Genomic DNA, 16,387 nt, shown 5'->3' with positions numbered 1-16,387 from the left:
GCCCCTCCCCCAGAAGATCAGCACGAACAGCCAGCAAGCCAAGACCAAGTTTACCAATCAAGGAGAACGGGAGAACTCCAGCGCTAGGGGAATACTGCACATAGAATTCATGGCTTTTTTTTTTACCATGATTCATTAGTTCATCAAAGTTAATTTTTTTAACTTTTTTTAAAATTTTTCTTTTTCCCTTTTTCAACCATCTTGTCAATCCCTTTTTTAAAAAAAACATTTTTTATTTTTCATTTTTAGAGTCATATTTTATCCCTTCATAGTAATTACCCTTATTTTTGGCATATGTATATAAGTTGTTCTCTCTTTAAAATTTTGAGATACAGTTTCTTCTAACAGATCAAAATATACCCTAAATCACTAGTGTATGGCTTTGTTCTAGTCTCCTGCCTGATCACATTCTCTCCCTTTTTTCTTTTTTTTTTAATCTTCTTCTTTCTTTTTCCAAACATCTTATCAATTCCTTTTATAAAATCTTTTATAATTTTCATCTTTACAGTCATCTTCCATCCCTTCATTGTATCAACCCTTATTTTGTACATATATGTCTTTCTTCCTTTAAAATTTTAGGAGGCACTTTTTTCTAACATACGCCCAAAATCTAGTGTGTGGCACTGATCTATGCACTAGCCTGATCATATTTGATCATATTCTGCTTTTTTTGTATTGTTGTTTTTGTTTTTATCTTTTTTTTTCTTTTTTTCTTTCTTTCCCTTTCTTTTCCCCTGGTTTCAGGTCTTTTCTGATTTGTATACAGTATATTTGCTGGGGACATTGTTAACCTGTTAGCATTTTGTTCTCTCATTCATCTATTCTCTGGACAAAATGACAAGATGAAAAAAATCACCTCAGCAAAAAGAACAAGAGGTAGTACCATCAGCCAGGGACCTACTCAATACGGACATTAGTATGATGTCGGACCTAGAGTTCAGAATCATGACTTTAAAGATACTAGCTGGGCTTGAAAAAAGCGTGGAAGTTATTAGAGAAACCCTTTCTGGAGAAATAAAAGAACTAAAATCTAACCAAGTCGAAATCAAAAAGGCTATTGATGAGGTGCAATCAAAAATGGGGGCACTAACTGCTAGGATAAATGAGGCAGAAGAGAGGATCAGCGATATAAAAGACCAAATGATGGAAAATAAAGAGGCTGAGAAAAAGAGAGAGAAACAACTACAGGATCACGAGGGCAGAATTCGAGAGATAAGCGATACGATAAGACGAAACAACATTAGAATAATTGGGATCCCAGAAGAAGAAGAAAGAGAGAGAGGGGCAGAAGGTATATTGGAGCAAATAATAGCAGAGAACTTCCCTAATGTGAGGAAGGAAACAGGCATCAAAATCCAGGAGGCACAGAGAACCCCTCTCAAAATCAGTAAAAATAGGTCAACACCCCAACATCTAATAGTAAAACTTACAAGTCTCAGAGACAAAGAGAAAATCCTGAAAGCAGCTCGGGAGAAGAGATATGTAACCTACAATGGTAGAAACATTAGATTGGCAACAGACCTATCCACAGAGACCTGGCAGGCCAGAAAGGACTGGCAAGATATCTTCAGAGCACTAAACGAGAAAAATATGCAGCCAAGAATACTATATCCAGCTCGGCTGTCGTTGAAAATAGAAGGAGAGATAAAAAGCTTCCAGGACAAACAAAAACTGAAGGAATTTGCAAACACGAAACCAGCCCTCCAAGAAATATTGAAAGGGGTCCTCTAAGCAAAGAGAGAGCCTAAAAGCAGCATAGATCAGAAAGGAACACAGACAATATACAGTAACAGTCACCTTACAGGCCATACAATGGCACTAAATTCATACCTTTCAATAGTTACCCTGAATGTAAATGGGCTAAATGCCCCAATCAAAAGACACAGGCTATCAGATTGGATTAAAAAACAAGACCCATCAATATACTGTCTGCAAGAGACTCATTTTAGACCCAAAGACACCCCCAGATTGAAAGTGAGGGGGTGGAAAACCATTTACCATGCTAATGGACACCAAAAGAAAGCTGGGGTGGCAATCCTTATATCAGACAAATTAGATTTTAAAACAAAGACTGTAATAAGAGATGAGGAAGGACACTATATCCTACTTAAAGGGTCTATCCAACAAGAAGATCTAACAATTGTAAATATCTATGCCCCTAACATGGGAGCAGCCAATTATATAAGCCAATTAATAACAAAAGCAAAGAAACACATTGACAACAATACAATGATAGTGGGGGACTTTAACACCCCCCCTGACTGAAATGGACAGATCATCTAAGCAAAAGATCAACAAGGAAGTAAAGACTTTAAATGACATACTGGACCAAATGGACTTCACAGACATATTCAGAACATTCCATCCCAAAGCAACGGAATACACATTCTTCTCTAGTGCCCATGGAACATTCTCCAGAATTGATCACATCCTAGGTCACAAATCAGGTCTCAACCGGTACCAAAAGACTGGGATTATTCCCTGCATATTTTCAGACCACAATGCTTTGAAACTAGAGCTCAATCACAAGAGGAAAGTCGGAAAGAACTCAAATACATGGAGGCCAAAGAGCATCCTACTAAAGAATGAATGGGTCAACCAGGAAATTAAAGAAGAATTAAAAAAATTCATGGAAACCAATGAAAATGAAAACACAACTGTTCAAAATCTTTAGGATGCAGCAAAGGCAGTCCTGAGAGGAAAGTATATAGCAATACAAGCCTTTCTCAAGAAACAAGAAAGGTCTCAAATACACAACCTAACCCTACACCTAAAGGAGCTGGAGAAAGAACAGCAAATAAAGCCTAAACCCAGCAGGAGAAGAGAAATAATAAAGATCAGAGCAGAAATCAATGAACTAGAAACCAAAAGAACAGTAGAACAGATCAACGAAACTAGGAGCTGGTTCTTTGAAAGAATTAACAAGATTGATAAACCCCTGGCCAGACTTATCAAAAAGAAAAGAGAAATGACCCAAATCCACAAAATCATGAATGAAAGAGGAGAGGTCACAACCAACACCAAAGAAATACAATTATAAGAACATATTATGAGCAACTCTATGCCAGCAAATTAGATAACCTGGAAGAAATGGGTGCGTTCCTAGAGATGTATCAACTACCAAAATTGAACCAGGAAGAAATAGAAAACCTGAACAGACCTATAGCCACTAAGGAAATTGAAGCAGTGATCAAAAATCTCCCAAGAAACAAAAGCCCAGGGTCAGATGGCTTCCCAGGGGAATTCTATCAGACATTTAAAGAAGAATTAATACCTATTCTCCTGAAACTGTTCCAAAAAATAGAAATGGAAGGAAAACTTCCAAACTCGTTTTATGAGGCCAGCATTACCTTGATCCCAAAACCAAAGACCCCATCAAAAAGGAGAATTACAGACCAATATCCTTGATGAACATGGATGCAAAAATTCTCACCAAAATACTAGCCAATAGGATCCAACAGTACATTAAAAGGATTATTCACCACGACCAAGTGGGATTTATCCCTGGGCTGCAAGGATGGTTCAACATCCGCAAATCAATCAACGTGATACAATACATTAACAAAAGAAAGAACAAGAATCATATGATCCTCTCAATAGATGCAGAAAAAGCATTTGACAAAGTACAGCATCCTTTCTTGATCAAAACTCTTCAGCGTATAGGGATAGAGGGTACATACCTCAATATCATAAAAGCCATCTATGAAAAACCTACAGCCAATATCATTCTCAATGGGGAAAAGCTGAGAGCTTTTCCCCTAAGGTCAGGAACACGGCAGGGATGTCCACTATCACCACTGCTATTCAACATAGTATTAGAAGTCCTAGCCACAGCAATCAGACAACAAAAAGAAATCAAAGGCATCCAAATCGGCAAAGAGGAAGTCAAACTCTCACTCTTTGCAGATGATATGATACTCTATGTGGAAAACCCAAAAGACTCCACCCCAAAACTGCTAGAACTCATACAGGAATTCAGTAAAGTAGCGGATATAAAATCAATGGACAGAAATCAGTGGCATTCCTATACACCAACAACAAGACAGAAGAGAGACAAATCAAGGAGTCGGTCCCATCTACAATTGCACCCAAAACCATAAGATATCTAGGAATAAACTTAACCAAAGAGGCAAAGGATCTGTACTCAGAAAACTATAAAATACTCATGAAAGAAATTGAAGAAGACACAAAGAAATGGAAAAACGTTCCATGCTCATGGATTGGGAGAAACAACATTGTGAAGATGTCAATGCTACCTAGGGCAATCTACACATTCAATGCAATCCCTATCAAAATACCATCCACTTTTTTCAAAGAAATGGAACAAATAATCCTAAAATCTGTATGGAACCAGAAGAGACCCCTAATAGCCAGAGGAATATTGAAAAAGAAAAGCAAAGCTGGCGGCATCACAATTCCGGACTTCCAGCTCTATTACAAAGCTGTCATCATCAAGACAGTATGGTACTGGCACAAAAACAGACACATAGATCAATGGAACAGAATAGAGAGCCCAGAAATGGACCCTCAACTCTATGGTCAACTCATCTGTGACAAAGCAGGAAAGAATGTCCAATGGCAAAAAGACAGTCTCTTCAACAAATGGTGTTGGGAAAATTGGACAGCCACATGCAGAAGAATGAAACTGGACCATTTCCTTACACCACACACAAAAATAGACTCCAAATGGTTGAAAGACCTAAACGGGAGACAGGAGTCCATCAAAATCCTAAAGGAGAACACAGGCAGCAACCTCTTCGACCTCAGCCACAGCAACTTCTTCCTAGAAACATCGCCAAAGGCAAGGGAAGCAAGGGCAAAAATGAACTATTGGGATTTCATCAAGACAAAAAGCTTTTGCACAGCAAAAGGAACAGTCCACAAAACCAAAAGACAACCAACAGAATGGGAGAAAATATTTGCATATGACATATCAGATAAAGGGCTAGTATCCAAAATCTATAAAGAACTTATCAAACTCAGCACCCAAAGAACAAATAATCCAATCAAGAAATGGGCAGAAGACATGAACAGACATTTTTCCAAAGAAGACATCCAAATGGCCAACAGACACATGAAAAAGTGCTCAACATTGCTCGGCATCAGGGAAATCCAAATCAAAACCTCAATGAGATACCACCTCACACCAGTCAGAATGGCTAAAATTAACAAGTCAGGAAATGACAGATGTTGGCGGGGATGCGGAGAAAGGGGAACTCTCCTACACTGTTGGTGGGAATGCAAGTTGGTGCAGCCACTCTGGAAAACAGTATGGAGGTTCTTCAAACAATTGAAAATAGAGCTACCATACGATCCAGCAATTGCCCTACTGGGTATTTACCACAAAGATACAAATGTAGGGATCCGAAGGGGTACGTGCACCCCAATGTTTATAGCAGCAATGTCCACAATAGCCAAACTGTGGAAAGAGCCAAGATGTCCATCGACAGATGAATGGATAAAGAAGAGGTGGTATATATACACAATGGAATATTACGCAGCCATCAAAAGGAATGAGATCTTGCCATTTGCAACGACGTGGATGGAACTGGAGGGTGTTATGCTGAGTGAAATAAGTCAATCAGAGAAAGACATGGATCATATGACCTCACTGATATGAGGAATTCTTAATCTCAGGAAACAAACTGAGGGTTGCTGGAGTGGGGGTTGGGAGGGATGGGGTGGCTGGGTGATAGACATTGGGTAGGGTATGTGCTATGGTGAGCGCTGTGAATTGTGCAAGACTGTTGAATCACAGATCTATACTTCTGAAACAAATAATGCAACATATGTTAAGAAGAAAGAAAAAGAAGAAGATAGCAGGAGGGGAAGAATGAAGGGGAGTAAGTCAGAGGGAGAGACAAACCATGAGAGACGATGGACTCTGAAAAACAAACTGAGGGTTCTAGAGGGGAGGAGGGTGGGGGGATGGGTCAGCCTGGTGATGGGTATTAAGGAGGGCACGTACTGCATGGAGCACTGGGTGTTATGCACAAACAATGAATCATGGAACACTACATCAAAAACTAATGATGTAATGTATGGTGATTAACATAACAATAAAAAATAAAAAAAAATAAAAAAAATAAAGAGAAACCTGGGTGTGATTTTAAATCGCCGTGGCATTGATAGCCCAGAGCTTTATACAAACCACTGAGTATGAGAGCTTTAAGATGTAGTACTTGAAATTCTGAATGTTTCTGTCTGAAACTGGCATTAGCCTGTCTTGTTGGGCAATTAACTCTCCAGGAGGAGAGCTTTCCTTTGCACTTGGCCTCAGAAGCATGCACAGTCCCCTTCATAATGGGTGTGCGGAGAAAAAGGTTGAAACACTTGGGTACAACAAATCGAAAAATTATCTGTTGATTTTTGTTTGCTCCAGGTTTTTTTTTTTTAATCTCCTATCAGCATAGGTGATTAAGAATTGCACGTCTGTAACCAGTTGTTTCACTTTTTCGGTACCTTTCTGAAATTTTTATCTCACCATTGCTCCCGCTGCTTCCCTTTGTTTTCTTATTGTGCAGCATGTAGCTTGAACCGAAAGCAAAAGGAATTTTCTGCCCTTTTCACATGCACACTTAGCAATTTTATCACCTAAAGCATCAAAGGGACTATCTCGGGTTGATAAAGATACTCCATATTTCACACATGGCCTTGCATCCACCGTCCTTTCAAATGTTTTCTGGGAAAGGACGTTCCAGCTCTCAGGGAAGATGATAGATCATGTCCTGTGGGCTAGGGTGTTTATACCTTCCAAAGGTTGATCAGACTCACCTCTCTGGCTGCGGTTCCTGCTTCAGGAGCCCAGGCTGCCAGGGGCACGGGGTTGAGGTGTTTGAGCCATTTCTCAAGGAGAACATTTCCTCCAGGTGGCAATCTGTTCAGGCGCCTGCGCTTAGAACAAATCTGTTCGTGTTACTCCATTTGTCTTAGACACTCACTGAGTACTACTCTCACCAGACATCTTCCCAGGCCCTGGGGACAAAGATGAATAAGATACTGCCCTGGCCCTTGAAGACTTTATAGTTCAGTGGGGCAGACAAGGGTGATGGGCGACAGGATTTCCCTTTAGTTAGCGTCCTATGACTGTAAACATGAAGCGCTAGACCAACTTGGTGGCTTTTAGAGCCCTTGTCTTCAGAAGAATGCATATTCAGGGTTCCTAGTACCTTAAATAACTTATCAGAAGGAGGGGAGAATGGGGAGTTACTGTTCAAGGGGTATTGAATTTGGGATGAAAAGGCTCTAGAAATAGTCGTGACAGTTACCCAAAATTGTGCAGGTACTTAATGCCACTGAATTGTACTTTTAAAAATGGCTCAGATAGCAACTTTGTATCATGTATATTTTACCGCCAAAAAAAAAAAATCACTTCAGTGATTTTTTAGAAAGGGTTAGAGTCTGTAAATGACAGATCTGTGCTGAGCCTTCTATGTTCCCTCAGTGTAGGGGGCAAGGTCAGCCTTTAAATGTACAGAAGCAATTGTGTTCTTTTCTGTTAAAAGAGTCATTTTTAAATGCAAGGTCACAGCTAGACATATTAACATAATAGTTGGATCTTTGAAATAAACAATTAATAAGAGTTGTCATACTTTTATAATTACCCTGTTAAGGGAATTAGTTTGCAACATAATGGCATAAGCTATTTTCATGCAGTTCCAAGAGCAGTGAAAGCAAAGTGAAACCATAAACCACAAACCACAAGGGTGAATTAAAATATTCAGTAAAGGTAGTACCTAGAATTGAAACTGTTTTCTTAGTGTAAGAATCCAACCAAACAGAAGAGGCCAAATCACCAAGGGGCATTTGTAAGGCTTCCTTATGTAGGCTATGCCCACTTCTCAGCCACGAGTCCTGGCCAGGTGTCTATTTACCCCACACACCGCCCCCCCATGCCACATAGCTGACCTGAGGGGCATCTCAGTGGATCCAAAAGAGCATTCAAGGCCCACAGAGGAGTCCTGTGACCATGATGGCAGTAAAGGATGCAGAAGAGAATTGTAGGTGTTGAGTGAACACGGCTTTTTCTCTCCTAGGTTTGGTTCAGAAAGCTTGAGTTATCTATTTCTTAATTTTGTGAATGTTTGGCCCTCATCCATCTCACGTGCTGGAAGCCCTGAAGTTTTTACATCTGTGCACCTAAAGCATTAACAGTTAATCCTAGTAAACTGGTTTGGTCCCTAGAAAGATAGACTTCAGTGAGACTGCTCACAACTTTGAGTTTGAGAAAAAAGTCCAAAGGGTAGAGAAGAGAGCCAATTCAGATTCACAGAACTGACCAGACATTGTTACTTTCTGATTTCATAGTTGCAAGTAATAAAATGTCAAATGTTGTATCCCTTTACTGTGTCTGTACTGAAAAGTTTTTATAAAACAGTAATATTACATGGCTCATAGGTTTGAGAAAGTATTGGCAATTCCATTAATCATGATTAAAATGGTGATCATGTAATGCCCCAAGAAGTTGGCCTTTTATTTTTTTTTTAAGGATTTTATTTATCTAATTGAGAGAGACAGAGAGTGCGCTTAAGGCGGGTGGCAGGGGGGAGCGGCAGGCAGAGGGAAAAGCAGACTCCCAGCTGAGCAGGGAGCCCGACGTGGGACTCGATCCCAGGACCCTGAACCAAAGGCAGACACTTGACCGACTGAGCCATCCAGGCACCCCAAAGTTTGCCCTTTTTAAAGGAAAGCATTGAAATAAAGCAGTTTAGTGTATAATTTTGCCTATGTCATTCTATAGTGCGTAACATCGGAATCACTTTAAAGTAACCCACATGGGGCAGAAGGCTACTAATCAATCCCCTTCTTTTCATTTGAAGTGTGTCTTTCAGGGAAATTGTGGTGAGCTTGCTGTCTCATCAGGTGTTACTCCAGAACCTGTATGACATCTTGCTAGAAGAGTTCGTCAAGGGCCCCTCTCCCGGAGAGGAGAAGACGGTGCAAGTCCCGGAGGCCAAGCTGGCCGGCTTCCTCAGGTACATCTCCATGCAGAACTTGGCAGTCATATTTGACCTGCTGCTGGACTCGTACAGGACGGCAAGGGAGTTCGACACGAGCCCTGGGCTGAAGTGCCTGCTGAAGAAGGTGTCTGGCATTGGAGGCGCAGCCAACCTCTACCGCCAGTCGGCCATGAGCTTTAATATTTATTTCCACGCACTGGTCTGTGCCGTCCTCACCAACCAGGAAACCATCACTGCTGAGCAAGTGAAGAAAGTGCTTTTTGAGGACGAGGAGAGAAGCACAGATTCGTCCCAGCAGTGCTCGTCAGAGGACGAAGACATTTTTGAGGAGACGGCCCAGGTGAGCCCCCCGAGGGGCAAGGAGAAGCGGCAGTGGAGGGCCCGGCTGCCCTCCCTGAGCGTGCAGCCCATCAGCAACGCCGACTGGGTGTGGCTGGTCAAGCGGCTGCACAAGCTGTGCATGGAGCTGTGCAACCACTACATCCAGATGCACCTGGACCTGGAGAGCGGCATGGAGGAAGCGCCCGTCTTCAAGAGTGACCCGTTCTTCATCCTTCCCTCCTTCCAGTCGGAGTCATCCACCCCATCAACTGGCGGGTTCTCGGGGAAAGACACCCCTTCTGAGGACGACCGGAGCCAGACCCGGGATCACGCCGGTGAGCCCGGCAGCCTGAGGGGGGGTGGCGGGGACCTGCTGCTGCTGCCCCCAAGCCCCAAGGTGGAGAAGAAGGACCCCGGCCGGAAGAAGGAATGGTGGGAGAACGCGGGCAACAAAATCTACACCATGGCGGCCGACAAAACCATTTCCAAGTTGATGACGGAGTACAAAAAGAGGAAGCAGCAGCATAACCTGCCCACGTTCCCCAAGGAGGTCAAAGTGGAGAAGAAGGGCGAGCCACTGGGTCCGAGGGGCCAGGACTCCCCGCTGCTTCAGCGTCCCCAGCACTTGATAGACCAGGGGCAGATGCGCCATTCGTTCAGCGCGGGCCCTGAGCTGCTGCGCCAGAAGAGGCCCCGCTCTGGCTCCACTGGGAGCTCCCTGAGTGTGTCCGTGAGGGATGCCGAAGCACAGATCCAGGTGGGTTCCCACCAGCCCGGGGGTGCTGGGAAGCACACCTGGCAGTGGGGGGGGGGGCTTCCGGGGACAGAGGTGTCCCCCTTAGGGAACACTCACACATTCTACAAGTTGATAGACACCAGTAGGAGACAGAACCCAGTTCCCCTCCAAAGTCAGAGGGTCACCTGAGCCTAATACATAGCATCTGCCTGGGTCAATATATCCCGTGTGAAACTGACATTTTACTCTTACATAACTTCAGGAATTATTTTTACAGGTTATAAGAGATACTGAGAGCTCGGAACTCATCGAATAAATGAAGCTGAAGCTTCTAAAGTGGATGTGCTTTCACTGGCATTGAGTCCTGAGTTTATCATTGGAAGATACACTGAAGAAATGTGTAAAGGAACAAAAAAAGCAAAGTGCCTATTATTATATGGTTATACCAATGACTATCAGTGTTTTCATCTCGAGTTTTTCTAACCCATTAGGAGCACATAACAATTTTCATCATTAGAGGGCTTTGAGTGCTCCTGTTCCCTCATATGTTTAAAATGAATAATTCCATGGTACATCAAAAACTCAGCTTGAGAAGAAAACTGTGTTGGTACTGTTTGTTCAGTTTAAAAATAGATGAGATGGTAAAAGAGAAATTGAGGGATCTAGAGTCATAGGGAGCCCTTTAAAAATAATCCAGGGGTGGGCGCCTGGGTGGCTCAGATGGTTAAGCGTCTGCCTTCGGCTCAGGTCATGATCCCGGGGTCCTGGGATCGAGTCCCGCATCGGGCTCCCCGCTCAGCGGGAAGCCTGCTTCTCCCTCTGCCTCTCCCTCTCTCTCTGTCTCTCATGAATAAAAAAATAATCTTTAGAAAAAAAAAAATAATCCAGGGGTTTAAATTGTGGGCCTAGGATCTTAGATCCTAGGATTCTGTGAACCTACACAAGAACATATTCTCAGAATAAACATAAATTTGGACTTAACATGAATCTTGCAAGATGCCTTATTTTCCTCTAAAATACTGGAACATAGAACCAAACTTCAAAATCCACAGAAGTCAGACTAGATTTGCAAAAGTCCAGTAAAAGGGAGATGTATGGTCATTCTGTAATAGATGACCTTCTTGATAAATGTCTTAATTTTTTTCATGTTTTGGAGATTTGCTTACGATTTTAAAAGTTATCCTGAGTGAAGGTAGTCCTATTCCAGTTTGCTAGGCATTATAGAGACTGATAATTAAAAATGTCCTATGTCCTATGGAAATTTCATTATGAGAAGGCAGGAGAGTTTTTAAAAATCTGAGGAATAAGTAAGATTTTTGTGCAGGCATACCTTGGAGATATTGCGGGTTTGGCTCCAGACCACTGCAATAAAGCAAATATCAAAGCAAGTCAAATGAATTTTTTGGTTTCCCAGTGCATGTAAAAGTTATATTTACACTATAGTCTATGAAGTGTGCAATAGCATATCTAGAAATATATATACATACCTTAATTTTAAAAATACTTTATTGCTAAAAAATGCTAACCATCCTCTGAAGTTTTCAGCGAGTCAGTCTTTCTGCCAGTGGAGGGTCTTGCCTCACTGTTGATGGTTGCTGACTGATCAGGGTGGTGGTTGCTGAAGGCTGGAACGGCTGTGGCAATTTCTTAAAATAAGGCAACAATAAAGTTTGCTGTGTTGACTCACGAATGATTTCTCTGTAGCACGCAATGCGGTTTGGTAACGTTTACCCTCAGAACTTCTTTCAAAATGGGAATCAGTCCTCTCAAACCCTGCCACTGCTTTATCATCTAAGTTTATATAATATTCTAAATCCTTAGTTGTCACTTCAACAATCTTCATGGTATCTTCACCAGGAGTAGATTCCATCTCAGGAAACCACTTTCTTTACTCATGCATAAGCAGCAGCTCCTCATGTGTTCAAGTTTGATCAGGAGATCGCAGCAAATCAGTCCCATCTTCAGGCTCCACTGCTAATTCTAGTTCTCCTAGAACTAGCTTCTTCCAAACTCCTGTTCATGTTGACGTTTTGATCTCTTCCCATGAATCACAAATGTTCTTTTTTTTATTATTATGTTAGTCACCACACAGTATCTCATTAGTTTTTGATGCAGTCATCCACGATTCATTGTTTTTGTATAACACTCAGTGCTCCATGCAGTACGTCCCTCCTTAATACCCATCACCGGGCTAACACATCCCCCCTCCCTGCTCCCCTCTAAAACCCTGTTTGTTTCTCAGAGTCCATAGTCTCTCATGGTACGTCTCCCCCTCTGATGTCCCCCCCTTCATTTTTCCCTTCCTTCTCCTAATGTCCTCCTTGCTATTCCTTATGTTCCACAAATAAGTGAAACCATATGATAATGGACTTTTTCTGCTTGACTTATTTCACTGAGCATCATCTCCTCCGGTCCCATCCATGTTGATGTAAAAGTTGGGTATTCATCCTTTCTGATGGCTGAGTCATTTTCCACTGTATATATGGACCACATCTTCTTTATCCATTCATCTGTTGAAGGGCATCTTGGCTCTTTCCGCAGTTTGGCTATTGTGGACATTGCTGCTATGAATGAATGTTCTTAATGGCATCTAGAATAGTGAATACTTTTCCAGGTTTTCAATATGCTTTGCTCAGATCCATCAGAAGAATCACTATCTATGGCAGCTACAGCTTTACAAAATGGGTTTCTTATATAATGACTTGAAAGTAGAAATTACTCTTTGATCCATGGGCTGCAGAATAGATGTGTTAGCAGGCATGAAGATAGCAGTAATCTCATTGTATATCGCCATCAGAACTCTTGGGTAACCAGGACATTGTCCATAAGCATATTATTATTTATTTTTTAAAATTTCAATTAGCCAACATATAGTACATCATTAGTTTTGATGCAGTGTTCAATGATCCATTAGTTGCATATAACACCCCATGCTCATCAGATCATGTGCCCTCCTCAATACCCATCACCCAGTTACCCCATCCCTCCACCACCCTCTCTTCTGCAGCCTTCAGTTTGTTTTCCTGAGTCAAGAATCTCTCATGGTTTTTCTCCCTCTGATTTCTTCCCATTCAATTTTCTCTCCCTTCCCCTATGGTCCTCTGCGCCATTCTTTATATTCCACATATAAGTGGAAACCATATGACAAAATTGTCTTTCTCTGATTGACTTATTTTACTTAGGATAATACCCTCCAGTTCCATCCGTGTAAATGCAAATGGTAGGTATTCATCCTTTCTGTTGGCTGAGTAGTATTCCCATGTATATATGTACCACGTCTTCTTTATCCTTTCATCTGCTGAAGGACATCTTCGCTCCTTCCACAGTTTGGATCGTGTGGACATTGTTGCTATGAACACTGGGGTGCATGTGCCCCTTTTTTTCACTACATCTCTATCTTTGATGTAAATATCCAATAGTGTGATTGCTGGGTCATAGGGTAGCTCTATTTTTAACTTCTTGAGGAGCCTCTATACTGTTTTCAATAAGAAGTATTTTAAAAGGACTCTTCTGAGTAGTAGTTCTCAACAGTGGGCTTAAAATATTCAGTTAACCATGTTATAAACAGATGTGCTGTCATCCAGGCTTTGTTCTTCCATTTATAGAACACAGGCAGAGTAGATTTAGCATAATTCTTAAGGATTCTAGAATTTTCAGAATGGTAAATGAGTACTGGCTTCAATTGAAAGTCCCCAGCTGCATTAGCCCCTAACTAGAGAGTCAGCCTGTTCTTTGAAGCCAGGCATTGACTTCTCTCTAGCTATGAAGTCCTGGATGGCATCTTCCCATAGAAGGCTACTCATCTACACTGAAAATCTGCTGTCTAGTGTAGCCAGCTTCATGAATGATCTGAGCCAGACCTTCTGGAGAACTTGCTGCAGCTTCTACATCAACGCTTGCTGCTTTACCTTGCAACTTTCCGTTATGGAAATGGCTTCTTCCCTTAAGCCTCATGAACCCACTTCTGCGAGGTTCAGACTTTTCTTCTACAGCTTCCTCACCTCTCCAGCCTTCACAGAATTGAAGAGAGTTGGGGCCTTGCTCAGGATTAGGCTTTGGCTGAAGGGAATGTTGTGGCTGCCCTTGATCTTCTATCCAGACCACTCAGACTTTCTCCATAATAGCCCTTAGGTGTTTCTCTTTATCATTTGTGTCCTCACTGGAGTAGCACTTTTAATTTCCTTCAGGAACTTTCCCTTCGCATTCACAATTTGGCTAACCTAGGTTAGAAGCTAGGTTCTTGTGCCAGTCTCGGCTTTCAACATGCCTTCCCTTAGTAATCATTTCTAGCTTTTGATTTAAAGGGAGAGACCTAGGACTGTTCCTTTCATTTGAATACTTAGAGGCCATTGTGAAGTTATTAATTGGCCTAGCTTCAGTATTGTTGTCTCAGGGAGTAGGAAGACCTGAGGAGCAGGAGAGAGATGGAGGAACTGGTGAGTGGAGCAGTCAGAACACACACATTTATCGATTAAGTTTACCATTTTATATGGGCACGATTCATGGCATCCCAAAACAAGCAGTAGTAACATCAAAGATCACTGATCACAGATCACCATAACAAATATAATAATAATGCAAAAGTGTGAAATATTGTGGGAATTACTAAAGTGTGACACAGAGATACCAAGTGAGCAAATGCTATTGGAAAAATGGTGCTGGCGATGGACTTGCTCCACACAGGGCTGTGCAGATGTTCAGTTTGAAAAAAAAAAGAAAAAGCAGTACCTAGGAAGCACAGTGAAGCAAAGCACAATAAAACAAGATATTCCTGTAGTTCATGAAACCTGAAAATAAGGTATTCCTAATGGTAGAGGAAACTCTGCTACTCCTTGTATATATGAACTTAAAATGACAATTTCTAGCCCCATTAAATTAATAAAGACTGATTTTTTGCGACCTAAAGCCTGAGAAAACCCACTTGCCAATTGGCTGGGCTTAGCCACACCTGAGAGTTCAAATGAACCCAGAGGATAAAACTGCTAATCATTCTCCTCAATCCTTTCTCTTAGGCATGGACCAACATGGTGCTAACAGTTCTCAATCAGATTCAGATCCTTCCAGACCAGACCTTCACGGCCCTGCAGCCAGCGGTGTTCCCATGCATCAGCCAGCTGACCTGCCACGTGACGGACATCAGAGTGCGCCAGGCTGTGAGGGAATGGCTGGGCAGAGTGGGCCGGGTCTATGACATCATCGTGTAGAAGACTCACATTAACGAAATACAATAGTGGAGGTTAGAGAATGCCTCCTGGTCCAACAGATAGCATTTTCCCCACCACCAGCCCCACTGAAACCAGTGTCTCGGAGAACAGTCTGCCCCTCCCTCGCTAATCAGCACAGGGGCCATTCTGGACACTCACCTTGTATCTAGAGGACACAAACGATACTTTGATTTTGCACATTATTTCAGAAAAATCTCCATTCTTTGACATATTTCTAAATCTTGATGTTTATTTCCCAGTGCTTTTGCCTGCAATGTTATTCCCAAAAGGGTCCCTTTCAAGGACTACTCCTTTGAAAACACTACACTCATCCATCTGATTTTTTTTTCTTTTAAATGCAATTGTTAAGGAAATATCTGCTGGTAAGTCAAGCTGATGTATAAGCACTCAGGCATCTGGTAGCAGACATTCTCCATCAGAGGAAGATTTTCATTATGATTGTGGGCTTAGCAGGGAAGAAAACAATTGGAAAAACATATTCTTGGCTGTCATAATCAAGGGGATGACTTCCTCTGTAAAATGTTCCAGAACGTTTCAAAGTTGTCCTAAATTGTCAAGATTTTCTGGTTGGTATGCACCAACTTCTTTTAAGGTACTGTTGTGCCTTTATTTCCCTATTTCTAAAGAAAGAAAATGCTTTCCTGGCAGGGTTTTAAGTCTATGTCCTGGCAGCTTTTGGCACACAGCTCCCAGTGATAGTGGCCAATAGAGATCTTGTCAAGAGACGTTAAGACTGACCCGCCACCCTGGCTTCCCATCAGCCTTTGCTTTTGCTCCCAAAGCAAAACAGGAAAGGGAAAGAAAAAAATGGTGCCTTAGTTTCTTGTTGCACAGACATTTCTTTGCTCCAACTATCTGAACATAAGGCAGAACATCAGGTTTTTAAGAAAACAAAATGTTAAAATGCAACTCATTTTGTATCAGCATCCTTGGAGGAAAGGACTCAGTTCTCCATCCAGTGAGCCGACTTCTCAGGGAATGGGGCAGGAAGTGTGGGGTGGTAGGAAGACAACTGGAAGGGGTAAGAAAGGAGATTGGGATGAAGTCATTTTCAACCTTAAAATATTATGCAACCGTCACATGAAATTATAGTGTCAGGCGTACAAGCTCTAGTCTCAGAAGAAAATAAAACTAAAGAAGGGGGC

General features: G+C 41.9%; 1 protein-coding gene across 2 annotated transcripts in view; it reads left to right on the top strand.

Annotated features, from left to right (window-relative positions):
* The window catches only part of ARFGEF3 (ARFGEF family member 3), a 173,475-nt gene extending 158,254 nt beyond the window's left edge, over positions 1-15,221 (top strand). For both annotated transcript variants that reach the window (XM_028121412.2, XM_088024244.1), the window contains 2 exons: positions 8,820-10,038; positions 15,030-15,221. In XM_028121412.2, the coding sequence (XP_027977213.1) occupies positions 8,820-10,038; positions 15,030-15,221 (1,411 nt within the window). The remainder of the gene's footprint in view (positions 1-8,819; positions 10,039-15,029) is intronic.
* The last annotated feature ends 1,166 nt before the right edge of the window (positions 15,222-16,387 follow it).

Source organism: Eumetopias jubatus, unplaced genomic scaffold (genome assembly GCF_037043125.1).
Source record: "Eumetopias jubatus isolate StellerSeaLion01/CBP00866 unplaced genomic scaffold, mEumJub1_p1.0 scaffold_6, whole genome shotgun sequence".
NCBI lineage: Eukaryota > Metazoa > Chordata > Mammalia > Carnivora > Otariidae > Eumetopias > Eumetopias jubatus.
Note: the sequence above shows the minus strand (reverse complement) of the source record. Positions and strands in the feature narration are given on the sequence as shown.